Source organism: Chinchilla lanigera, unplaced genomic scaffold (genome assembly GCF_000276665.1).
Source record: "Chinchilla lanigera isolate Chin_1 unplaced genomic scaffold, ChiLan1.0 scaffold00013, whole genome shotgun sequence".
In the NCBI taxonomy this organism is placed as follows: domain Eukaryota; kingdom Metazoa; phylum Chordata; class Mammalia; order Rodentia; family Chinchillidae; genus Chinchilla; species Chinchilla lanigera.
Window position 1 is genome coordinate 27,492,759 of NW_004955414.1, and position 25,872 is coordinate 27,518,630.

The window sequence follows — 25,872 nt, forward strand, 5'->3', positions numbered from 1 at the left end:
AGCTTTTATAAACCTCACCACACTGGATCCTCAGTCTTGTGAAAGGGAGATTATCAGCCCCAAACGACCCATAAAGAAACAGGGTCACCAAGGGCAGAGCTTATAAGGGCTGAGGCCTGGCTCAAACCAGGCACATCTCACACCTTGTCCACACTTCTCCATTCTGCCCCAAGGGCTGCCTTTCCTGGGACCTTTGTCCTCTTTGCACTCAGTCTCCCTAGAAAATTACCCCAGGGCTTGGACAACATGGTGTCCTGGGATATTCTGCGAATTCAATAGGGCCCCGGGAGGAAACAGCACCTGCTTTTCCTCTGGCTGCAGGAACAAACTGGGGCAGAGAAGAACTTGAGGCACAAGAGAGGAAGAAGTCATCACTCTTCGCTCACTGTCTCTAGGCAAAAAAGGACTGGGGGGGTTGGCGGCGGTCACTCTCTGGAGCTGGGAAGTCACTGTTGCTCCAACTCTGCTGTCTGGGTGTTTCTGGTACTGAAATTTGTCTATCCGTGGCCTCAGAAACTGACCAGTATTTTGCAATTGGTGGTACAAGAGTGAACCTGCAGTTCAAACTAGGTGTGTCTGGGTGGAAAAGCAAACACACTCGTTCTGTTTAATCATTTTAGAAAGTGAAACTAGAAAGGCAACAGATGAAGGCATGCTGAGCCTTGCAGCTGCGAGCTGCGTTTTAGCTAGAGGGTGCATCCTTTCAAAATGGTGCCTTGGCTAAATGGGCCAGACTCTTCTATCAATAAAAGCATGTCCGGGCACAATGGCTCGGCTGCTCTAGCTTTCAACATGCCGCTTTCCTCCTAATCCCCTGCACAAAAATAGCACAACGCTGGCCAGCTTACCCACCGGCCCGTGAAGCAGCCGAATGAGGACGCAGCACAAAAGCCCCCCGCGAGGACGTCCACCCACATCACTGTTGCCGATGCGCTCAGGTGAAATAACGAGCCCGCCCGCCCTTTCCCCTTTACACTTGAGTGCACAAACAGACGGGGCTTTGCAGTCTGCAAACTCCTAGACAGGCATCTAGAGTTACTGCCTGTAACTTTCCGAGAGCCTGATCAAGTTACCATACATGTTAGCACACATTCTGGCATTTAAAGAAAGAAAAACATGAGGTGCTTGGTGATTATTTTTAATCAAATTCACCTGGGAATTTTAAATCCTGAACATTGAGCCCCCGTTCAAGGTAGCTGAAGGTTTGAACGGCATACAATTTTGTCCTTTGCAATGACAAATCTGCCTTTTTCCTTAAGAGATGGCTTCTGTAATATGAAGTGCAGTTCAGATCCAACTGTAAAAATCATTAAATTGCAAAACCAAGCAATCAGTCCATAGTGACAATGCATGGTCCTCTGCGTTTCTCTAAAAGCAATCTGGTTTTCATAAGAGTCTTGCTCAGAGAGAGAGAGCCACGTCTCAGTGAAGACAGCACTTGAGCCCTGGGTCAGTTGTGTTAGGGCAGGGAGGTCGAATGGAGATTGCTGGGCACACTGGAAACTAGGTCTTTTTCCCCTGACTCTAGATCGGCCCCTCTACAAAGAGTAAGGTCTGCCCTGAAGTCCTAACACCATCTCACCACCTGCCATCCTCTCACAGGAAGCTTGACAAGTCTCCAGTCTTCCCTAAAGCCTGGGGCATTTGCCGGACACTGGCTGGTCCTCCATCAGCTTCCCAGATCTGCCTTCCAGTGAGTCAAATGGACATCTATTCCCACAGGGAAGCGCACTGACCCGATGTCCTCAGGGCCTGAGTAGAAATCAAGTAAAACTTTGAGTGTCTGCCTCTGGGTGTCCTGCATCTACCCATCCCGTCCAGCCTCCTCCTTTCCTGGGGTGTCACACAGAGGGGTGTCCCCCACTACCCAGTGAACATAAGATCATGGGGTAGGTGCCAAACCTGTCCCTCATCAGGCCCCCGTACAGACTTCCCTCAGGGGTACTCTGCAAGCTTTCCCTCTGGGAACACTCCAGCTTCTATGGGGACTGCATCCTTGGCCAGCTAGTTTCCTGTTTCTCACCTCAATTAACCCCTTCCCTGTCTCATAGACCTCCGTTCTTCCATGGCTAGGAAGTAGCGACATTGTTACTTTATAGTTCCTTCACACGAAGATGAAGAAACCAAGATGGCCCCTGCCTGTAGGTAATAAATTGCTTCCATTCTCCAGACCCAGTACCCTTTCCTGTTCGTTGCATTGTGCCCACACCCACTAGACCCCCCTGAACGGTCCACCCTCACACAGCCCACAAGACTACCAGCCTGCAGTACACGTTCTCCAGTGCCCAATGTTGAAGCACCATGCCAAAACAAGCAAAAGCATTTCCAACTTCCAACCAAGATGACACCACCTTCTTAACGAAGAGCAGTACACTAGTTTTCTTCCAGCTAAAAGGCCAAAAGAGGAAGGCACAAATCTGATGCACTTGGAAAGCCAGAGGGTTGTGTAAGGCATCCAGGGACAGAGAAACTGGGTCCCGGAAGTCCCCATAAAGGAGGAATGCTGTTACTGCTGAGCATGTCCATGTCACAGCCAGCCATCCCTTTGAGAGGACAAAGCGCCACTGAGCCTCCTCTGGCCTGGAGATCAGACCAGGGGCTCCCACTGGGTCGTCCCCAGAAGGTTTTCCTTCTTACCCTTTTAACATTAGGACTTTAGAATTTGACAAAATCCATTCCACCTTTGGACTACGCAAGAGAAAACACAGGGGGAGAAGTCACAGAGGGACCAGAGCCCAAAGCCTGGAACAATGGACAGCCTTTGTCCCTTCAGGCCACTTACCACATCTTGCCGTCAAGCTACCTGGCCAGGGCTAGCATTATGCACAATGTGGGCCATGCCAAAGGCTCGGGGGTTCTTTATCAGGGCCCCCAGCCAGTATACTTGGTACCTGCTGGCTCCCCTTTCACATCTGAGATGCAAATGACAACTGGATTTAAGTTCTCTGTTGTTTGTGATATCGTGCATAGGGTGCTACCAGACTGTGAGGTCTGGTTAGAAAGTAGGAACTGCGGGATCCTGGCAGAAATGAGGCAGAAGCAGGGCAGAGTCAGCTCCTCTGCCCATGGCCCGCAATGTGAGCTTCCAGGGCGGGCCACACAAAGGCACAGGAGACGGCAACTTACGTGCTTCCTTCGGCTTTCTTCATCTCCTACAGACATAATAACCATCTCTGAAAAGACCGTCTGTCCAGTCTGGTTGTTGGTTATCTGCAGTAGAACAGGTACAGTGAAAGTGAAATCAAAGGGACTTGGGAAACCCCACAAGATGTTTTCTTTTGCCTTTTCTGAAATAAGAACATCAAGTAAAGTAGCCAGGATGCCCACACCTGCTTCAGAGTCCACCAGCAGCTGTGGGATGGACAGTGACCCTCAGCTTTGAACCAGGAGACCAGAAGAGTCTGCCTCCTTGGGTTGCTAGGAGAAGGTAAGGAGGTGGCCATGGGCAATGGTGCCTGATACTTAGCAGGTGCTCAGCAGTGGGAGCTATCCTCATCATTCTTGGGGCTCGTCATTTGAAATGTGATGTCAACTTTTTATTTTTAGTATATGTTTTTGATACATAATAATTACAATTTTGGGATATATATATCCCACCACCCTCCCTCCCTCTTCCTCCAATCCCCTTCCCCATCTCCAAAAAGTTTCTTACCATCTCTCCTTTATTTTACTCTTACATTCATTCATATTTTGGCTTCCTCAAATAAGAAAAACCACACAATACTTAACCTCCTGCATCTGATTGATTTCACTTAATATTATGGTTTTAAGATCCATCTATTTTCCTACAGAGTGACTCAAATTCATCCTTTATGACTGAATCATGCATCATTGTGTACATATGCCACATTTTCTTCATTCATCTATTGATGGGCATCTAGACAGTTTCCATAGTTTAGGTAGTGTGATTTATGTTGCTATAAACATGGGTATGTAAGTACTATTGTAATATAATGAATTTAACCCTTTTGGGAAAGAACCTAGGAGAGGTGTAGCTGGGTCAAACACAATTTCTATTTATAGTGTATTTTTGAGAAAAATGATTTCTACAGTGATTATCCTAATTTAAATTTCCACCAACCATGTAGAAGGGCTCATTTATCCCCTACAACCCTGCCAGCATTTATTGCTTTTGAGTCCTTGATGACAACCATTTTTACTGGAGTAGGACAGAATCTCAGTGTTGTTTTGATTTGCACATCCCTAATGGCTAAAGATGCTAAACACATTTTTATGTACTTACTAGCCATTTGTATTTTGTCTTTTGAGAAATGTCTATTCATTTCCTTTGCCCATTTTTTGGACTGGATCATTTGTTGGAGGGGTCTAAATTTTTTTAGTACTTTATATATTTGTATATATTACATATCAGTTCTCTATTGGAAGAGTAGCTGGCAGAAGTATTTTCCCCTTTTGTAGGTTGTCATTTTACATTCTTGGTTCCTTTGCTAAGCAGAAGCTTTTTAATTTAATACAATCCCATCTGCTGATTCTTGGTATTGTTTCTTACACTATTGGAGTTGTGCTCAGGAAATCCTTGCCTGTACCTATGTCTTCAAGTGTTTTCCCTATTTTATCTTCCAGCAGATTCAGTGTTCTTGTTCCTATAACTAGGTCACTGACCCATTTTGGTTTGATTCTAGGACAGGCTGAGAGAGATGGGTCTCATCCCATTCTTCTGCCATGGATAACTAGGATATTTAGCACCATTTGTTGAAGGAGCTATCTTTTTTCAGTGTATATTTTTAGCTTCTTTGTCAAAGAGCAGATGGCTAAAGGTTATGGGGTTCTGTATCTTCCATTCTACTCCCCTGGTCTACATATCTATTTTTGTGCTGGTACCACGCTGTTTTTTATTACTACAGCTTCATAGTTAGGGTTTGATGCCTCCTGCTTTGCTGTTTTTGCTCAGGATTTCTCTGGCTATTCTGGGTCTCTTCTGCTTCTACATAAACCTTAGCATTACTTCTTCTAGTTCTGTTGTTGGTATTTTGAAAAGAAGTGCATTAAATCTGTATGTCATTTTTGATAATATGGTCATTTTGACAATATTGATTCTGCCTATCCAGATAGAGGAGATGACTTTCCATTTCCTAATTCCTAGTTTTTGTTATAGAAGTCTTTTACCTCCTTGGGTGGGTTGGTTAGTAAGTTTTGTTTGTTTGTTTTGCTCTACCATAAAGAGGATGGTTTTCCTGATTTTTTTCTTAATGTACCAACTTTCTTTTTGATAGGTTTCAGGTCTGTGAGGCTACTTGAACATCTTGCATGATAAGTAAGGTTTTGGCCATAGCACTCCCACTCCTGATTCTGGGGAATGACTTTATTCCGTCAAGAAAGCTCTTGCATACAACAGGAGACTTGCCCATATGCTTCTGTCTGTTGTCTGCCTCTGGTTCTGTACCCAAATGCAGGCACCTCAAAGCTAAGCCCAACAGAAAACCCAGGCCACTCCTGCCTCATTCAAAGCCAGGATGAATGGCTGGCCTGGCCCAGGAGCTAGGAGGTCTATGTTCTTTGAAACCTGCCTCTACTGCCCACAACCCTGCATCACCTGGAACAAGTAAGTTCTCTTTTCTTCTCTGATTTAGTCTTCTCATTTCTACTTTATCTTTAAAGTCCCTGCAATATCACAAGAGTCTACAGCCAGAACAAAGTGGAAACAGCCTTATTTGCACTCAAGGATCAAATTCCAGTTCTGAAGAGGGAAGGACCATATCTTTATCACCATGCTTTAAAATGTTCACTCAAATAAGTCCTCTTCCCAGAAAAGGGATGATGTCTACCTTTCTTCATGGCAACTTTTCCAGGATTAACAAATGCCATATCTTTTTAAAATTCTACATTTTTATGTGAATGAGTGGCAGAACTTCTCAGAGCCTTTATTATGCCCACTTGAATTTTTTCCATCTCTTGGAGGAAAATATATACACTGTTTTCCAAATAAAGTTCCTCAGCACTGAGGTCCTCTTTCATAAAGCACTGCACAGAATGGGTGACTCATGGAACCCACTTGAGAATTACGTCACTGTGCTGGTAATATAACTTTGCTATAACAACAGTAAGAATAAGACCAATTCGCATTTGCATAGCGCTTTATCATTTACAATGAGCTTTCACATACCTTACATCATTTGACCCTTAAGATTCTATAACATAAATGTTGATATCCATATTATATAGCACTGTTAGTGAGGGCCAGGAATTTTAAATAACTTTTCAAAGTTACACAAGTTACTGGTAGGACTCACACACAGATATTCTGACATCTACAAGGAGCAACTTCAAGATGCAGCTGAACCAGTTGGCTAATTTCTGTCAGAAATGATGGTTAATACTGGCTTTGAGAAGAATCCAATAATCATGTTCAGATTCATTCTCCAGCCTTTGGATGAGCAGTGCCTAGGGCTCCTGTTCAGCTGGTCCAGCTATCTGGGCCCATCACCATGCAGGGACAAGAGTCACACAAAAGTTACTTTATAAGCAAAGCGATGACCCACAAAAGTTAACCCCCTTGCATTCTAGGGCACAGAATCACAGTTGTTTCAACCAAGTAATTACCTGGGTGCTTGAACAAGCACAAGGCTCTTTCTAGAAAGCCATCCTGGCCTTGCCCATAGGAGTTCAGATGAGATTAGAGGTCAAGTTCCTTGATAAACACAACAGAGTGTCCACTATATAGCCTCCAACAGGGACCTTGAATATCTGTACGGCACACCCTCTTCAAGAAAACTCAGACCGATGCAGTTTGTTCTCTGAGTCCTGCCAAAACCACACTGGAGGGACCACCTACCAGGATACTACCATGTTCCTCTAGCTTGGCAAAATTGTCTTCAACAGGCCAGGCCAAGAAAGAATCTGCTTGCTCCTCATGCAAGATGCTAGACCAACAGATACTCGACAGATGGTAGGTTGAGGGAAAAAATCTGCTACAGAATTCTGGAGGGACAAGCAGCAAATGAACGAATATTTCACCTCACAGAAACAAAGGGTTTCTGTTCCGGGGATCGGATGCATCACCTGAGTTCCTCTAAAGGAAGCAGTGAGGATCCATCTATGCATCAGAACTGGTTTCTGTTTCATCTCACCACTGAGACATACGTAAAAACCTGAGACAGATTCCTCCTAGGCTGGCAGGAAGCCTAGAGTTAAAAATTATTGTTTAAATGCAAAAGCAATTTAAGTTTCTGATACAAATTTCTCCCCTTTAAACAATACTCTTACTTCCTCTCCTTTTTAAGCTGTGTCTTACCATCCTCATTTGCATGTTTGGCTTACTTATCAAATATGCTAAACAGACGTCGGGGGTGCTGCAGAAAGGAAGAAGTGTGGCCGTGACTGCCCTTACCTTGTGAATTTCTCGGTGCACGTGGATGGTATTATTTTCCACTTTGGCATCTGTGTTGGTCTCATTGTGATAGATGGCAGGTAAGCTTGCCAAGTTCACTTCTGATGTTTTAGCAGCAGCTTCTTCTGCCTCCATCTGTTAAAACAACGAAAATAATGAGCAAAACTGGTGTCAAATGAGGGTGCAATAGAAAAAAAAGAACCACCTCTCTTTCCCTCGTTTGTAACTACAAAGTATAGTGACAAAGACTGAGAATCCACTAGGATCAGGCATTATACCAAATGTTTTCCAGGTACTATAACCCTAAAATCTTACATCTTCCCAAAGAGGTATTAATGTGTCTATTTTCCACATGGGGAAACTTTAGCACAGGGAGGCTAGATGAATTCCCAAGAGTCCTGGCAAAAGGTGGAGTTGGAACATGTTTTCATGGAAAGGTCCTGGCCCCCATGTAAATGCTCTTGGTGCCTTGGCCATATCCTGGTGGCCCAATCTGGAGGTCACCTGCATTCGGCTCTCACATGGGCCAACAGTCAACTCTGTCTCTAGCCTCAGCAGTGTGCTCGGTCTGCATAGATCATGAATGGGAGCAATGAGGGATGTGGTATGGGGTAAATGTTCCAGACTTTTCTCCCGTGGCAAACAGAATTGACAGTCTCTCTTTGATGACGCTCAGTGGGGTTGAACCCCAAATGCCCACAACACTAATCTGCTCATATTTTTCTTCCTTTCCACCTCACCCTCTCTCTCTTCCTGTTAGCATTTTCTAAGAGCCTCCCAAATCCCCCGAAGCCACAGCTATGTCTTTCTCTACCCCATCTCTTGGGTACCCATGTATGGTGTCCTGGCAGAGAGACCTCTGGGGAGATTAAGTGAATTAGTTCCTGGAAATCCTCACTCCCTCTGGCTCTTCTTGACAGCTCTTTAGTTGTCATTCTCTGGTGTCAGGTTTCTGAGGTCATGTTCTCAAATCCTCCAGGCTCATAAGCTTCCATGATATCTGTATCAGATATATAGCAGTCAACACATGCCCATGCCCAACTTTGCCTTCCAGATTTATCACACTCATCTTAGCCTGGATGAGTGCAAGTTGACAGCGTGACTCATTCAAGACCGTGTCATGGACTGCTTGAGCCAATCAGATACTCTCTCTGGGAATTTCAAAGGAGAGGCACAATGAGAAGTTCTAGCTGATGGTTGGCAGTTTTCTGACATTGCTATTCACAACTCTGAGCTATTTTTAATCCTCAAAAAGTACCTTCCTACTGAAAAAAATCACTGCCCTCTCTCCCCTTCAGTACTAGATGAGCCTCTTTTTCCCACTTCCCCTGACCACATTTGCCAAGCTGGGGAGGATGGGGCAAAGAACCCTTGCATCTCAATGCAGCACACACACACTGAGCTAGACATGCGAAGAAGTCTGCAGGAAACAAAGGTCCAACTCATCAGACAAGCTTGGTCAAGCCTACTGTGAACACAGTGCTGGAATAACACCAGATGATGCTGAGATGTCTGACACAATGTCACTGGCTTTGTTACAGCAATCGTCATAATCACAGCCCCTCGACTGAGGCACTGGCTACTCTGAGCATTGCACCAGGTTCCTTGAATATTCATAGCAACCTGACAATGAAAAGGTGCTATTTCCTCCCATATTGCAGGGGAAGGGAAACACAGTTGAGAGAGATCATCATATTGGTTAATAAGTGGCAAAGCTTGGTTCTAACCAGAACCCAAGTCTGGTTGACTCTAAATTGTCTGTCTTTCTCTATATAGGACTTTACTCCACACAAGTAGCTTATGCTTTTTACTAGAAGACAACCCAGCTGAGGGCAATGATGAGCTGTCCTGTGTGACCGTCTCTGCAAGCAAGTCACAGGAGAAGCCAGGCTTCCAGGAGGAGGAGGGGACTGGACTGGACTGGTCACAGAGGATGACCAGATTGCGACTGAGAGGAGTGTAGAGTGGTGCAAATAAGACAAGTTGCAAAGTATCAGCCCAGACCAGTATGGTGTGGGCCGTGAGCTAGAGCAGAGGGTCCCTGATGGGCACAGGAAAAATAATGGCCAGCAGATGAAGCACAGAGGGGTCAACAGGCAGAAGTACAAGGGACCTCTAATGCAGACCACACTGGCTGCTTCTCAGCCAAATTCATATGTCAGGGTCACACCCAAAACTTTCAAAACAAACACACCTGGATTCCTTCTCTGTCTTGCAAAATTAGCATTTCTGGAGATGGGACCCCTTGATATCAATGAGTTTCTTCAATGATTCCAAGGAGTCCCTCTGCTCCACCGGTGCCAGGTAAGAACCTCTGTTCCAGGCAATGGGGAGTTTCAGCAAGTATTAGAGTAGTTGGGAAAGAATATAGCAACTAGAGAAGGAAAACAGCAGAGCCAGGGCACTAGCTAGACTCACGTCTAGAAAGGAGCCATATCTGGGGAGGGGTCCTCTAGGTGACAAAGGCTCCAAAACAGAAGGACTAAGTCCTTAAGAGACCGCCACTGGATTACACAAGCAGTTGCCTCTAGTATCAACAGAGGGCAGCATGGCAAGAAGTTCCAGAGCTCTGGAGTCAGATAAAGTGGGTTCAAGTCTAAGCTCTGCCAGAAAGTGGCCACGTGACCTTGGGTAAGATACCAAATCCCTCTGAACCCCAACTTGCCAGTCTTTAAAATGAGCAACAATTCTATATTGTTAAAAGGACGAAAGAATCAAGGATTATGAGCTCTCAGTATTGGTACAGTACCTGCCACATGCACAATATGTAATATGTCACTACCTTCATAACATTGTCCCATTAGAAAGGAGAATAAATATAAGGCAAGCAGGATGGGAGCTAGGGTGGGCAAGAAAATGACTTTTTCTTTTTAAAGCAAGAGACACTGGCGTATTTAGTGATGGAAGAGAGGAGAGCTAGAAAAGAGTAGAATGAAGACGCCAGAGAGGATGCATCCAGAATAAGAAATTCCCACTGGACTCTGCATCATCTGTATGGCTTCCAAATAATTGACAGGCTTGCTGCCGGCTGAGCTGACAGCCTTTCCGTAAAAGCATTCCCTGCCTCAGCCAGTGCTCAGGCTGTCCGCAGAATGAGCTAACAGTTCCTTAATGGCACCGTTAACCCAAAGTATAGTTTACAATGGAAATTTCAGCCACAACTATTTCTACCACTAGCAGGAGAAACTTTAGCCTGAAGCAACAGTTGTTTCATGGAGGAGGAATGTGAATGCTGCTAAAAATGGCATGGAGAGCTGGTTGACTCCTTGTCTGTTAAAAGGGCACAGCAGGACCACGGGACAGATAAATTCAGGCTTGGTAGTTGGGGTTCTTCCTGGGACCAGGTAGGGCAACAAGAACGCGCTATAACGTGTCAGTTCCAGATGTGGCAGTGTGGGTGGTACAGAGGGAGTGGCTTTGTTCTCCAAATACATGTATTAGTAACATTCAGAATAATAAGACAGGAAGACAGGAATACCCCAGACTGAAGCCATTTAAAAAGTGCTTCTCCCAATAATGATCTTACAAGTAGAGCTACTTTGTCTTTTTCTCTTAAGACACAGCAACAGCTTGAAGCAGCTGGAATATATAAAATACCAGGAAGTTACTTGAAAGCAGAGTCATGATACAACTATGTAAACAGTCAAAGCATCTGGCCCAGGCCTTTTTTGCTCCTTCTCTAAGACAACTAACAACTATTTTGTGTTTATCAGAGTTAAAAGGCATTCTGAAAGCTCCTTTAAGAAAAATAATAATGGCCCTAACCTAATAATATTGTATTCTATTCTTGTTTGTTTTTTTTGTTTGTTTGTTTTTCTTCCAGTACCGGAAATCGAACTCATGACCTTGTGTTTGCCAGGCAGGTGCTGTGCTGCTGAGCTAAATGCCCAGCCCCTATTGTATTCTATTCTAGTTTTGAAGATATTCTTAAAATATATTTTTAGTGTTTTAACATTAGGTTTTAATACTTTAAGACATCTAAAAAGATAACTTAAAGATAGATTCTACTGAGTCTATCCCATGCTGGCAGTGCTTGGCTATTAGTCACAATGGTACTGTTAATATGGTGATAAAAGCAGCTGTTATTTACTGAGAAATAACAATCACCCATAATAAGCCTGACTTCATGAGAAAGATGCTTGCATCGGATCTATTGTACTTATTTCCATTTTAAATGGTCAGATAACTCGATTTACTTGAATCCTCTTTTAACCTTCCTTTACTCCTGGGGTAGACAGATATTTCCCCCCTTTCAGACCCTGGACCCCACCACTAGTAAGTGGTAGAGTGGGGACAGGATGAAGGAAGATTAGTCCCCTCCTGCCCACTCTCCTGGCATGAAAGTGTTCAATTTTCTTCATTCTATCCTCAGTCTGCAAGGATGTATAGGATGACACAAGCCTAGCCATGTCTGGAGGGAGGAGGGATGGAGCTCTGAAGAAACCCAGTGTGGATATTCCCATGCAGAAGACACAGCCACGAAGGTCCCACTGGGGCCTACAGTGCTCTGATCAGAAAAGAGACTGGTGAAGACATCCACCACTAGTCAGGAACTAATCCCAGAGACCACACTGCAAACTTTCCAAATGGCGATGGTCATTCTCCCACTGAATAAAGACACGGCAACCTACTCAGTCCTAATGGGCATCCATGTGCAGTAGGAAAGTCCTATAATCCAGATAAGGAAATCAAGTGGCTGGCCTTGAAAGGAGAAGGATCACAAGCTCAATTTAACTTGAAGCTGCAGAGTCAAGAGTCACTGGGGCCTACCTGATGCCTCTCACTCTTGCATTGTTCCATGTCATGACTGGTCAGTAAATAGAACCCATAGGTCTTGGGATCTGGGCCTGACCTGTGGATATTCAAGTGCAGCCGTCCATGTCGCTGCCTGCCAACCCAATGTCCCTTCACTGCAAACTCCAAGCTACACAACGTCAAGGAGGGAGGGGGTGGAAGTGACCTCTCCCAGTAGGCAAAAGCTTCATTTAAGACTTTGCTACCAAGCTGGAGACAGCTGGAATGTGGAGAAGCCTGATTCACAAGCTTGGACATATGGTCTCTCACTCACTCCTTCACTGGGATGGCTGGCTCCTCTCCAAAGATAGGTTATACCTGGGCCAGAGAGGGACCATGCCTGCACACACCGGGCACCAGGGACAGCTCCCTACGCCAGATCAGGAGGACCTAGGCAGCCTTCTCCATGCTTGGGGTCCATGGTGGGGGACAGAGTAGAACGTCATCCATTAGCCCAGGGAAGTAATGGAAAGGAGAAGCCAGACAATGGTATCTGGTATCTAATAATATTAGCTATGATACAGTGCACACCTATTACTTGAAGGGTGCCCACACTTACATTAAGTCATTTAATTCTTACAGGAAACAGGTTCTTTCTGGATGTTACATGATTCGCTCAGGGCCACCTGCTAGTGAGCGAGGAAGGCAGAGCCTAGAGGCTGAGGCCTAGCTGCAAAGCACTCATGGGCGGAGGTGGGGTCGCCTCTCACATCCTCGCCCACCACCTTCTGACTTAAGTAGCTGGGATTTAGGATCTCCACCTTCCATTTTTACCCCACAATGCATTAAAGGAGTCAAGTCGGCCCAGACAGACTGACAGCAGAGCCCTATGCCATCTGAATTGGTTGACTTTTTTTGTTTTAGTTTTTTGAGACAAGATCTCGCGGCGTAGTTTAGGCTGGTCTTGAACTCATTTTGTAGCCCAGGCTGGCCTGGAATTCACAGCGATCCTCCAGCCTCAGCCTCCTGGGTGCTGGGCTTACAGGCGTGCGATGTCCTAACTATTTTTTGGAGAGATGCCACAAACTCAAAGCTCAATACATAAGCTAGAACTTGGAGCGGCCAGGCTGGAACTTGGAGCTGCCTGGAACTACCCGAGTTTCTCTGCAAAAACCACAGCTCCGGAACGCCAGGGGGCTTGCAAACTTCGCTGCCAGCACGGGAAGTCCAACCCGCACTCTAAGACAATTGCAAGCGGGTGGCAGACAGCCTGCAGGCAGACAGAGACCCTGACTCCCGGGGCGGGGCAAAGTCCAGCCGAGACTCTGCGGGACAGCCTGAGTCCAAACCTTCTGGCTTGCCGGCAGAACAGAACGACCAACTCACCCCGCGCCTCCCTCAGGTCCCTCGGTGACTGCCCTGGCCCTTCCCAGCGCGCTGGCGAGCTCGGAGCACAGGCCCGCTCCCCCAGCCGCACACTTCCAGAGCCCGGGCACCCACCTCCTCCACCGCGCTGCGCAGCTTGTACTGCGTGTCCTCCATCAGCTCCTCAACCTCGCGGAACATCTCGTTGAGGGTGGCTTCCTCCTGCGGGTAGCTGAGAGCCGGGCCTGGCTCCGCGGGAGCCGACGTCGCTGTCGGAGCCGGCGCGGGGGCCGTGGGGACCGCGACCGCCAGCAGCAGGCACAGCAGGGTGCGTCCGAGCCGCTGCATCTCCGCTCCGCGCCAGCCGCCGCCTGCGTGAGTCCCGAGCGGGTCCGAGGCGCACAGACCACCCCTCCCAGCCCCGCCCCGCGGCCCGCCCCGGCCCCCTCCCGGCCCCTCTTCCCCACACCCGTCCGGCGACCGGGCAGGATCCAGAGCGGGTCGGGACGCAGTTCCTCCCGGACACTGGCGCCCCCTGCCCCCTCCACACTGCGTGCGCCCCAAGCCGGATCGCCTCCGCACCCTGGATACCTAAGCTGAGCTCTGCTTGCCGCCGGGGTGCTACCCCGCTCTCCCGAGCGAAAGAACCTGGGTCTCCTGCGCTAACAGCTGCCCCGCATCCATCTCCGGCTCACCCCAGATTGATCCCTGGTTCGAGCCCGGCCCCCTCCTAGACTGGATCAGAGCGCTACTCTAGTGCCGGGACCCCCCAGCCTCTCCCAGCACCCACCTGGAGTATGCAGGGCACAGGTCAGCCTCCGCTCCTCGCGGTGGAAAACTAGTGCACGACCCTGCCCCGCACCCACCCAGCGAGGCTGAGCTGGGCGCTCCCCGCCCCGCCGTCGCCCCTCACCCACCCCGACTGCCTAGAGCTGCGCCGCGGGCTGGATTGGCGGGTGCCGGGCTGCGCTGCCGCCGCTGAGCCGCTGGAGTGCGAGGGAGCGCAGCGGGGATGCGGCAACACTGGTACCCGGCGATCCCGCGCCCCAGCCACTGGCTAGACCGCCTCCGGTTCTGCCTCGAGACCCACTTTGGAGGAAGCCATCTCCTTCTCTGCAGCCGCTGTCCTCACAGGCGCGGGGTCTTGCAACCCTCTTTGTGAGTCGCACCTTGCTGTCTCCAAACCAACCTCCTCCCAGCGCGCAGTCCTGCAGGGTGAGATCCCAGGCCCTCGGCCCCCCCAGGCTGGCCTTGGTCTGTCCGCTGCGGTGGACGCCTGCTCCAGCCGGGATAGCCCACTTATAGCTCGCGGATGGGGCATCAGAGTGACTGCAGGCTCCTACAGGGCGGCTTGGTAGAGTAGGGGGCACCAGACACCTGGAACCAGCTCTGCGCCTTCCTGCCTTTCCCCGGAGGTCACGGAAGATCTGCCTGCCCTATCGAAAACTAAAATGGAAGGCAGGGTAGCGGGTGTATCTGCTAAGTGCGCGCTGCAAGCAGAGAAGGTGGGACGCCCGTCATGGGAGAAAGTGCCAGCTCACCTGATGAGGGTGGGTCGGCGTCTTCTTCACAGCAGTGTCTTCCCAGTGCCTAGGACGGGGTGCTCAGACATTTCTTACCTAAATGAGTGTTTTTTCAAATCTTACCTAAATGAGTGTTTTTTCAAACTTCCCTCACTTCCTGGTTATTCTTTCTGTCGGGACACTCCTAGCTCCTCCCCTCCTCCTTGCTGATTCCAAGCTCTCACCTCAGAGCCTTCTGCGCTTTCCCTTCTTCTCTCTCTCTTCTCACACCATCACAACCTGACTTTCCGTCGCCCATCTGTTCGCTGGCCGTTTCCATCCTTGAGACAGGGACTGACTCACTTATGTGTCACCAGGGCCTCAGCCACACACACTGGGTCCCTGAGAAGTGAATGGGCTGATCATTACATCAGTGGCTGTCTGATCATTCAGAATATCAGCATCAGTACTGAGTGCTGGCTATGTGCCAGGCACAGAAACCAGCTCATGGAATTCTCAGCCCCCTGAGGGGGGTGCTGCTACTCTGATTCCCACCTTACAAAGGAAAAACTTCCCTAAACTCCTGCATCTACAAGTGGTTGAGCTGGGATTTGAACCCAGAAATCTGACTCCACAACCCCCATCATTGGCTGCACTTCTGCACCGCATCCAGCTGGAAGGCAGCTGAGGGGGCTTGGGAGTATATGAGTGATGTCCAAAGGCGACCTCATAGCACACCTGCTTGGGGACCATGGCCAATTCACTGCATCCATACAGCTGAGTCCACAGCGGAGTGTCCAGTTGGGGGAGAGCACAGCCAGGGCCTTCTTGGCCTAGGGCATGGTGTTTGCCCCCTGTGTGATAGAGGTTATCCACTTCATAGGTGAGGGCAGGGAGACTCGGAGAAGTAAGTGTGGCCACCAGCCCAGCAGCCACTAAAGCTAGTTCTCACAGGCTTTGCGCCTCCAACCGCTGCTTTTGGCAGAACTATCCGAACTTGCTTTTCACCTGGTTACAGCTTCCAGTCACCCTCTTCAACTTTTGGGCCTCACAGCAGGGACCATCTGCATGCAAGGAAAGTCCTCTCAGCCATCCAGCATCCCCTACTGTATCCCTTGGGTGCTCGTCTGCCTTGGCCTGGCCATTTATTAGCCTTCTTGGGGCATGGAGCCCTTGCATGAGACCAAGGGCTGAATCTCCAGAGGGCAGCCTCATCACAGGGTGCACACGAAGGCAGCTGAACTACAGGGTACAGCCGGGGCGAACTCAGGGCCAGGTATGGGCCTGAGCAGCACAGATTTACAGAGCACAGCGTGTTCCTCTGGTCCCCTATGTTGCTGGCTAAAAAGACCTGGGATTTCCCTAGATAAGCCTTGCCTCTGCCACAGAGAAGCATTTTGTTGTGAGGTCCTGGCTGAACTTACAGAGGCACCGGTGAGCCAAAGTGTCAGCTGAAGGGCCGTGTGTGTCCTCGTGTAGGATCTAAATTTTGTACTCCCAAATGGAGCAAGTAAAGTAGAATTACCTCGAGGGAGGGAGGGAGGAGAAAAGGGAGGGAAGGAAGTTAGGAAGAAAGAAAATAAAGAAGGAAGACAAAATCTATAAGCCTCAAATTTAAGTGCTTTTCCTGCCCTGCTCTTGCCAGTCCTACCACCAGCCTGAGGTGCTACCAGACTGTTAGGAAGGTGCTAGCCCAGCTGCAGAGGTGGCTCCAAAGAGCTTGGGGCAGGGGGAGAAAGGAAAGGTTCCAGTCTGCATGACCATTGGGAGGTGAGGAGCTCCGGGGTGCAGAGCAAGGAGCGGCCAGAGATGTCTAGGTCCGTCATCTCTAAAGAACATTGTAAAATCTCAGTTTCAGTTAGATCACTTCTTTAGCTCTGAATCCACTAGGCACATTTTTGTTTTGTTTTCATTTTTTTCTTGTAGGGTATTAAATACACTTTGCAGAATTACTGGAAAACTTCTAATAGTCTTTTTCTCTGTGAGGGACTTACCAAGTCATAAACCAGGGGCCTACCTCATGGTTGAGGGAGTGACAGCAGAGTTCTTGTCATTTGCTGGAAATGGCCTAGAAAGTTAGTGGCCACACAGCAATCTCACAGCTAGCTGTCCACCCTTCCAAAACTCCCAACCGTGCCTGAGAAGATTTGTATAAAGATATGCTGGAGCAGCATTTGCAATGGCAGAAATGTGAAAACTGTGTACAGTGCTTCTCGGTAGGAGAATGGATAAAATGGGGTTCATACAAACAACACGATACCATGAGACAGGAAGAGTAATGAACTGTATCTCTAGGCCACAGTGTCACCCGATCTGGAACACATAATGTGCAGCAGGAAAGGCAATTTTCTAAATGAGATTTATAGTATGCCGTGTGCATAGCTAAGACACAAAGCAATAGCAGATATTATTTATGGTTGCCACACATGCAGTGAAAACATGGACTTGTGTAGCCAGCCTCTGTGTGAGAGGCAGGGGCAGCCAGGAGGGACACTTGCACTTGTGACCTTTTAAAGAAAAAGAGCGTATCCGCATGGAGGAATGCAGAGCAAAAATGTAAAAATATTCACCTCTGTTTAATCATCAGCGTTGATTAACTACAGTAAGTATACAGCTAGGGTGTGTCTTATTATTTTCAGTATATTTGAAATATTTTTGTGAATAAATTAGTGAAAGAAAAAAGCAATGCAACCTCTCTCAACAAACAAAACAAATCACACATGCACACACCACCAAAAAGCCTTCTTGTAGCCACACAGACTTTTCTTAGCTCCGTTCTTGATGGAGATGCCAACCCTCCCGAGGCCAACGGTCTCCTCCATTGCTGTGAGGTGCGGGGTGGCACGTTCTGTGCACAAAGGTCTCTTCTGTCTGTGGTAACAGAGAGGTAGGTGCCTTGCTGCTGTAGTGGGGTGGGAGTTGGAGCTCCAGCAGATGCACTTATCAGAGGATTTCCACCTCCTCCCCATAGGAGAGAGAACAATCCTCCCACCAGGAAACCTCAGATAGCTGGAGCGCTTGGAAACATTGGGTGCGTGACTATTACTCACTGCTGTTTTTAAATATTAATCATTGCCCATAGTTAGAGAAGGGGAGAGTGCATTACACAATTCGTTCTCTTTTTTTTCCTCTTCCTTCCATCCGAAATGGACCAGCCTGAATATAACTTGGAACAAAGATGAGAAGAGTCATGATCAGAGATCATTTGTCTGCCAGCTCCTCAGGGTTTGTTTTCTCCGCTACAGTGCAAGTCATAGGAAACTGCATATGAGACTTGTTCCTGCAGCCCTCACCAGTACCCCCCAGGGCTTCCTCAGGACGTGCTGGGTCAACGCAATCTGCTAAGTGGCTAGAGAGGGAAATGCATGATGGCAGGGGGACACCGACAGTTGCAGAAGGGAGGGTGACAACCACAGTCAAGTTGGCCCTCACAGAATGTCCTGGAAGGACATCCTCGCTGGCCCTGTGAACTATGGTGGGAGTTTGGGGTCAGGTAGTATCAGCATGGGTGACCACCCCACTTGATTAGACCAAGGGAGATCAGACTGAAGCTGGACTCAACAGATTCTTGCTTGTATTTGGGGCTGCAGAAACTATTCAACCGAGAAAGAGAAAAACAGAGAACAGCCCGTGGGCCTGAGGCTGGGGACAGGAGAGTGACAGGAAGGTGGGAGCTATTCCACTCCATGCTGCCGCCGTGGCTTTTGGTGCTAGGTTTTTATGAGTCTTTCTGAGACCCAGCTACACCACCTGCCGTTAGACCCCATAAGAACTTTGTATTTTTTAGAAAACAAGGGTTCATTTTTTTATATTTAAGCAAATACTCTCCCATCAGGCTATATCCACAGCCCTGCATTGTTTTCATCTAAGTCATCGCTCTGAGTCCTTGGGGATTTGGGTCCAGGACTCTCAAAGATACTAAAATCTTATATTAAATGGCATAACCTTTGCATGTGCGCCATGCACATCATTCTGTATTCTTTTCTCCTCCGTTTCTTTTTCTTTTTTTGTGGTGCCAGGGTTAAAACCAGGGTATCATACTCACTAAGTACATGAGTTAGCACTGAGCTCTACCCATTGGCCCTCCATGCATACATGAAATCATCTCTGTATTACTGATAATACTTATCATAATGGAAATGCTATGGAAATTGTTGTTATACTGTATTGTTTAAGGAATGACAAGAAAAAAAGTGTGTGTTCAGTATAAATGTAAGTTTTGTTCCATGGTTGGTTAAATTCATTTATGTAGAACCACAGATATGGAGGGCTTCCTTTTTGCATGAGCTAGGTTTGGTGGCTTTCTATTACTGTCTATCAGATTACCCTTGTGTCACTGAAAAGCTGGGTCAGTCCTTTTGTGCCCTTGGCAAAAGATTTCAGTCACGAAACATAGACAGCTGTACAGAAGTATCATGGGATGCATTGTAAAGCAGGTGTACACAGTTATGCTTTCAAGTAAGAAGGCAAATGTGCCCGATAGCATCTGCACGAAGTGCAAATTTGGATCCCTTTTTATGCACCCCAAAGTTACTCCTGGAGTACAGGGAACTAGGGTAATTATGACACTTATTGACATTTAACTTAGAAGTTACTTTGGGCTGGGAAAATATCTTTCTGTCCTTTTCAAATGTCTTTTGTTATCTCAGAGGCCTTAATCATGCAAGAAACCTACAAAAGAAATTTTGTAAAAGGTAAGTTCTTATGCTAGACCAGGGCCCAGCTCAAAGCTGGAGAGTCTTTACAGACCATTTTGTTTGCTAATATCATTAGGTCTAAGGTTATGGCAACCAGGAATGCTGTACACCTTGTTCTAGACAGAGAGAGTCTGAGACCTAAACATGATTTTTAAATATATTATACCTTGAGGTCTTTGTTTCTTTACTTAACTGTAACTGGCAAAGCATGCTATTCTGGACCTTGCTGTGTCTCTAACGTCTAACTACATGCCTAACACTTACACACTGATGGTTCTTGCAGATGTTTGGAGGGTGGGACTTCTATATTTTAATAAAGCAAGTCTCTCCAAGGAAGGGCTGTGTTAGAAGACATCATCTCCTTTGCGAGCTCTAGGACACAGAGATTCCACCTGCTTCCGCTGAGCAGACAGATCACTAGGGACACCTCCCCTTTGTCAGCCAAGTCTTGACGCACTGTGCCAGCCACTAGCTTCACAGAGCCTTCCCTGGTTCTGCCTGTAACTTGCTATTGTTCTGAGGAAATTGGTGCCAAGATTTTTCTGAATGGAAACTCCATTTGCCTTTGGAAAGAGTGTCCACGTGGACTCAGGGTTTCCATGAGTAACAGGCGCTGGATATCCAAAACGCACACTGAATTTGCCAAGTTTCCATGGGTGGGTGCAAAAGATACCCAGAGGACCTTACTCCTGGCCATCTCCCTTGGAATGCAGCAGGAGAGGGCCAAGCCTAGAGCCGGGCTCTCTTGGTTTTTTATTTAGCAGGTGAATCCATGTGCTCTGTGTGCTCTTTCATGCGCCAGAATTGGCAGATGTTAAGGAGCAAGAGAATTTTGGTAGAACAAACACCAAAAAGAGGAAAAGTAAAGATTTATGTTAATTAGGCAACTGTGTGGGAAGGGTATCTAGAAATGTGTGTCTGTCCAATTCTCTCCACTGCTTGGGGACAGAATGATATGTTTATTTCTTCTTTGGGGCAGGGTATTTTGCTTGTTGGGTCAGTTGGCTGGTTGGTTTTGTGGGGAGGGGACCAGTCCTTTGTAGTAGTAGGGATTGGACCCAGGGCTCTGTGAACTCTACCACTGAGCCACAACCTCAGCCCTCTAGAGCAGTTTTTGATGTTGGCTACATAGTGAAAGCACCCTTACAGAAGTTTACTGAAAATTACAGACCTGCGTGTTGTACTTCGAGATGCTGATTTAGTAGGTGTGATAGGGTATCTTAACGCTGTGACCCAGTTCTGCAGACCACCAGGAAACATCCTTGGTAAGGATTTGGATGTCACCAGGCCTCACCACAAAGCTATCAGCCTCCTCTCTGACCTATCAGCCTCCCTCCCTATCAGCCTCCCCTCTGACCTTTGGAATAGCATGGCCTGGCCCCGCAGTGCTTGCCTCCCTAAGGATGTGGCTGGAAGCTAGTGGAGAAGTAGGGAGAAAGCTGGACTAGAGCTAGACAATACTGAATTTGTGTCCTGACCCTGACCCCTATCATCCATGACCTAAGTCTCTCAGGGTTCCCCAGCCCATGGGCGTGTTGATGCCCAAGGGTTCCTAGTCGCCACTGAAATAGGACTGGCACCCTCATGGGGACAAGAGATTCTCAGTCCTTAGTCCACAACCTCTTATCCACTAAAGGAGAAGAAAGACAAATCTCTTTTCCGATCCTTCCTTGCCAACAGTATATGAAACACACCCTCCCCTGATCTTCCGACTGTTATTGCGAGGACCAGATGTGCTAGGACAGCAAGAGGCAGCACGACATCTGCGAGGGTGAGAATGACCACTAAGCCACATCCTATGCAGGGAGCAGATTCCCTAAAACACAACAAAAAACCCTCAAAACAGTGCTACACTCGTGACCCAGCCTAGGCTACCAGACCTAGCCCACCATGACTACACCTGTAAAGGCCAGTCTCTTGCTTGTGTTAACAGGCCAGTCTGATTTTCTCTGTCAGAGGGGTGCCCCCTTCAGCTTTTCTTCTCTTCAAGCTGAAGTTCTTTCCTATTTTTCTTCTTTCTCAATTAAAACTTTTACCTGTAATTGCTCGTTGTCTCAGTTTTGACTTCCGTTATCACCGAAGCAAGTTCCCACAGGCATCCTGTATCAGCAGCCACCACTCAGATCATCTAGGCCGTCTCTGGGGCATGTGTTTCAGCACCTAGGAGTCTATCCTGGCTTCCAGCTGTGCCCTCCTGAAACTAGTGAGCCGAGACCTAACAGGTGCTGCTCCAATAGCCCAACAGGTGTTTCCCATGATATACAGCTCATGTTGACCGTTACTACTTTAAGACTCTTGCTGGCCAACAGTAACAAGGAAGGAACTGCCAGTCTACACAACTATACAGACGGATCACAGACGCATCTTAGACTCATAGTGCGTTGAGAAGACGCTAGATTCAAAAGGTTCCCCACTCACTGCATTTAATAATATTCTAGGAAAAAAACCACCATTGGGCCTGCAGAGGGGGAGAGGTTGACAATTTAAGGAGCTGGAACATTTGGAGGCCGCTCTGCCTTGATCATTGTGGTAGGTACATGATACTGGTGTGTATTTGTTGAAGCTGAAATTTGAAAGACTGAATTTAATGCACATAAGTTATATCCAAAGTAAAAGAAAGAGGGGAGGAGATAGACATAAAGTTGTTTGTTTGTGATCAGAGCCAGGGATTCTAACAGGTGTGCGGAACTCCTGAGTCTGGATGTTTAACTGCGGCACAAATTGGCCCTCAAAACCTCAGTCAGCTCCACAGATGAGAGGGGTCTGTTCTCAGGAAAGGGGTGTTGTCTGATGCTAGGTGTGCCAGACAAAGAAGCAAAGGGGGAGTGAATCACAGAGTGGGAACAGAAGCATGTTTGCTGCCTTCTGGATTTATAATCTGGATAAGCTAGTGTACCTCTTGAAACTTTTCTCATGTTTATATAGTTGCCCCTTTGCTCAAAGAGTAACAAAAGCCTACCTTTTAAAAAGTCCTTATTGGAAGGTGCTGCTGCAATTTAACTGTAAAACTGAGAGCTCTGGGCAATGCCAGCTCTGTTACTTACTCTCCTGGGGACTTGGACACGTTTCTCCACTTCTCTGAGCTCCATTTTTCCTCCTCTATAAAAGGAGGCCAGGAACAGTATCTATCTCATGGGACTTTTGTAAGTCTGAGGAGAAAAAGCTCCTTCAAGCAAAGTGCCTGGCATGCAGTGAGCACCAGGGAGTGGTGACTATTATTTGTTATCATCGTCATTGACATTATTACCAGGCTGGGCCAACAGAGCTTTGCCAAGTGGGCAGGGAACAGAGCTGCTTTGTGTATGCTCAGCTGGGGCTCCAGGGAGGCAGAGTGAGGGAGTGTCTCCCGCAAAAGTGCTGAGACCACAAAGGGCCCCAGAGGGTCTGCTGCAGACAGCTCTGTTTGCGCAGGCAAACCTTTTATCTGCCTCCCGTCCCGCGCAGAGCTGCCAGGACGGCCGGGTCACAAGTTCACCTAATAAACAAGTTCTGTACACAGGACACATTCCCATCCACTCCTAGGTCTGTTGCTGGGACGCTCGCATTTTAGACTGCTTTACTTCTCTCAGAATTGCAGGATCTCCACATCCTCTCCTGCTTTGGAACTGGCACTGGTTCTCCAATGAAAAGTGAGCAAGCTTTAAATGCAGGGATTTGTCCAATCTCCACAATAAACACAGGGAAGACTTCCTATGATTAGAGCAGTTTGGAAAAAGATTGCTCAAACTGTGTCCTTCTTACCGGAGGTTTAGGGTGAAAGCCCTGGTTTGGGGAGGCCCCAGTGGACTGGTTTTGGTCGCCAGTCCCAAAAATCCAATAGAAGAGACAAGCAGTTGTGAAGCTGGAGAGGGAGCTTTATTAGCTATACTGAAAAGTAGGGGAAAATTGTCCTAAACCCTGTCTTTGGGATACTGACAAGGGTCCCGGGATTATGTAGGGGAAGGATTGTGGCAGGGGCAATAGACATGCACAGTTAAGAATCTTGGTAAAACTGGGGTGTGGTTAATCTTTATCTCAGGTCTGGTTCTTCGAGGAGTTGTCCCTTGAGGGGACATTTTCATTCCTATGAGCAGATGATTGCTTCTGCTTAGGAGGTAGTCCTAAGCCTTGCTTTTTTTTGAATCTCGAAAATAACTTAGCTATTTTTATCTTGGCACCTTTGGTCTTGAGAGGGGACAAGAGGACTTGGGTACATTTAGGACTAATCAACCTTGCATTACCAGTTTTTAGACAAGCACTGCTTAAGTGATTAATACGATTACATGCAGAGTGGAGTAGGAATCTGACCCAAAGTGTAAGGTAGTAAAGAAGACAGATACAAAATGACCAGAGATGCTAAGATTTTATCTTGCTTTTAGTTACTCACCGGACCCCTGCAGGACTAAGTGAAGTGTCAGGGCTTTTTAGCAAAGGACGCCTCGAGGTCCCTAGCCCATCTTTTCATTTTGATTCCTCTATCATTGTTGCCCTGCAAGACAGCGTACGGAAGGTCAGGGACACGGATGGTAAAAGAATGTACCCCAGTGTAAATTTATTTAGGTCAGGGTTCACTGTTAAGGAGGACTATGGTGCATGAGTTCCAGGAAAGGAACTGTTCCGTCAGGGTGACAGATTGGGCTTTTTATGAGGGTTTGAAGATGTGAGAAAATAGGCAGCAAGTGTAGTTATCTCAAGAATGTCTCTTTTTAATCATCTTCCTCCTTGTAGATCTCCTGGGAACTCCTGCATTGTGTCTCAAATTGTATGTTTAAAGTTGCAGTTTGACAAGACCATTCCTCCAGCCTTGCAGAAGTACTTTTTGCTTTACACAAGAAGATCTACATGTTAACTTTTAGACTCGTTGGGAGGAATCAATGGGTCTTACATCGCAGATTTGCTTTCATCTTTGGTAGTTTTGGGTCCATGTTACTATATTGCTTTATGATCACTCAGTAAACACTGGGAAGGATTGTGGCCCTGGAAGAGTTCTGCCGATGAGTCTCAATCCTTTTGTTACTAACAAGCGATCCCCACAGGGGTCTCGCTCTCTCTATTCCTTCTGGATCTGAGGCAGATCCTAACTGTGGGTCTATGTGCTTTATACTTCTGCAAAGTGACAGCCCCTTGCTTATCTGGCTGGGTTGTTTTGAAAATTCACCCACTGGTCCTGCAGCTGAGTGACACTGCCAGGAGCACATCCCAACATCCATCATGTTCTGGGCTAGAGGTTCTCACACTTCAGCTAGCATCAGACTCAAGGGGGCAATGGGTATTGGACAGGCTTTTGGATGGGACCCTAGACCTGGCAGAGCCATGTTCCCAGGTGATAATTCTCTCTCTCTCTCTCTCTCTCTAGCTTCTCACTAAGTACCCCAGGTTGGCCTCAAACTTGAAATCCTCCTGCCTCAGCCTTCCAAGTGCTGGGGTTACAACCATGTGCTACAATGTCTGGCTCTGTTCTTAACTGTTGAGGAGGGGCCATGGGTATAGTTCTGGCACCCCCAAAAAGTAATTGTTGAGGAGATTACAAGCCTTACCTAGTAGTGAGAAGAGAGATGGCATTGCTGTTAGCAGCCCAACCCAAATAAAAACAGACTGTGACTATTAAAATGGAACAAAATCCTCAAGTGTTTTCCAAGTTTTACATTTTCAACTGTTTTCAACCAACAGTTATCATGAACCATTCTTTTTTATTTCAAAGAGAAAGGAAAACAAAACAACAACAAAAATAAAAACAAGATAACACAAAGACAATAAAAATGATATAGAATTTCAAAACAAGACAGGAAATTAACAAGGGTTGTTATATTACATATTGTTATCATGAATGAAGTTGCTCAGATTACCAGATATTTGAAGACAACAGTATGCAATATAATAACCATTGTTAAATTCCTACCATCTTGATTAGTGAAACTCTGTACCATTCCTAATGTTTTTTTAAATTATTTTTATTCTCTTTAATTGTCTGATCAATCTTGTATTCTTACATCTAGTAATCTGAGCAACTTCTTTGAGGATAACAATATGTAATGTACCATGAACCATTCTTTATTGGTTTCACAGTACAGGACCAACAGAGGAGGAATTGGTGAATGTTGGCTCAGGAAAATGGATGAATGTACAGGGCTCCAAGAATAAGTGGATAAAGAGCAAAGTTTACAGAATATGATGGGTATTTGAGGGGCAGAGCTGGAAAAACGGTGCTGAGTGTCACATCCAAGGGAAGGTGAGGTCAGGAACAAGG

The 25,872-nt window shown here is 47.0% G+C and overlaps 1 protein-coding gene and 1 long non-coding RNA gene across 3 annotated transcripts in view; one reads left to right on the forward strand and one right to left on the reverse strand.

Moving 5' to 3' along the window:
- Positions 1-14,428, reverse strand: part of Dkk3 (dickkopf WNT signaling pathway inhibitor 3) — a 40,551-nt gene extending 26,123 nt beyond the window's left edge. The window contains exons 1-4 of one of the 2 annotated variants that reach the window (XM_005380293.2): positions 14,238-14,428; positions 13,583-13,818; positions 7,349-7,483; positions 3,127-3,210 (exon numbers count right to left, since the gene is read on the reverse strand). In XM_005380293.2, coding sequence (XP_005380350.1) covers positions 3,127-3,210; positions 7,349-7,483; positions 13,583-13,795 — 432 coding nt within the window. In that variant the 5' untranslated portion in view covers positions 13,796-13,818; positions 14,238-14,428. Of the gene's footprint in view, positions 1-3,126; positions 3,211-7,348; positions 7,484-13,582; positions 13,879-14,237 lie in introns of those variants that run through there. The other variant, XM_013512053.1, reaches the window with a different exon arrangement.
- A 7,577-nt stretch (positions 14,429-22,005) lies between these two features.
- The window catches only part of LOC106148017, a 37,594-nt gene continuing 33,727 nt past the window's right edge, over positions 22,006-25,872 (forward strand). Inside the window, exon 1 of the long non-coding RNA XR_001233116.1 lies at positions 22,006-22,175. This is a non-coding gene — a long non-coding RNA (uncharacterized LOC106148017). The remainder of the gene's footprint in view (positions 22,176-25,872) is intronic.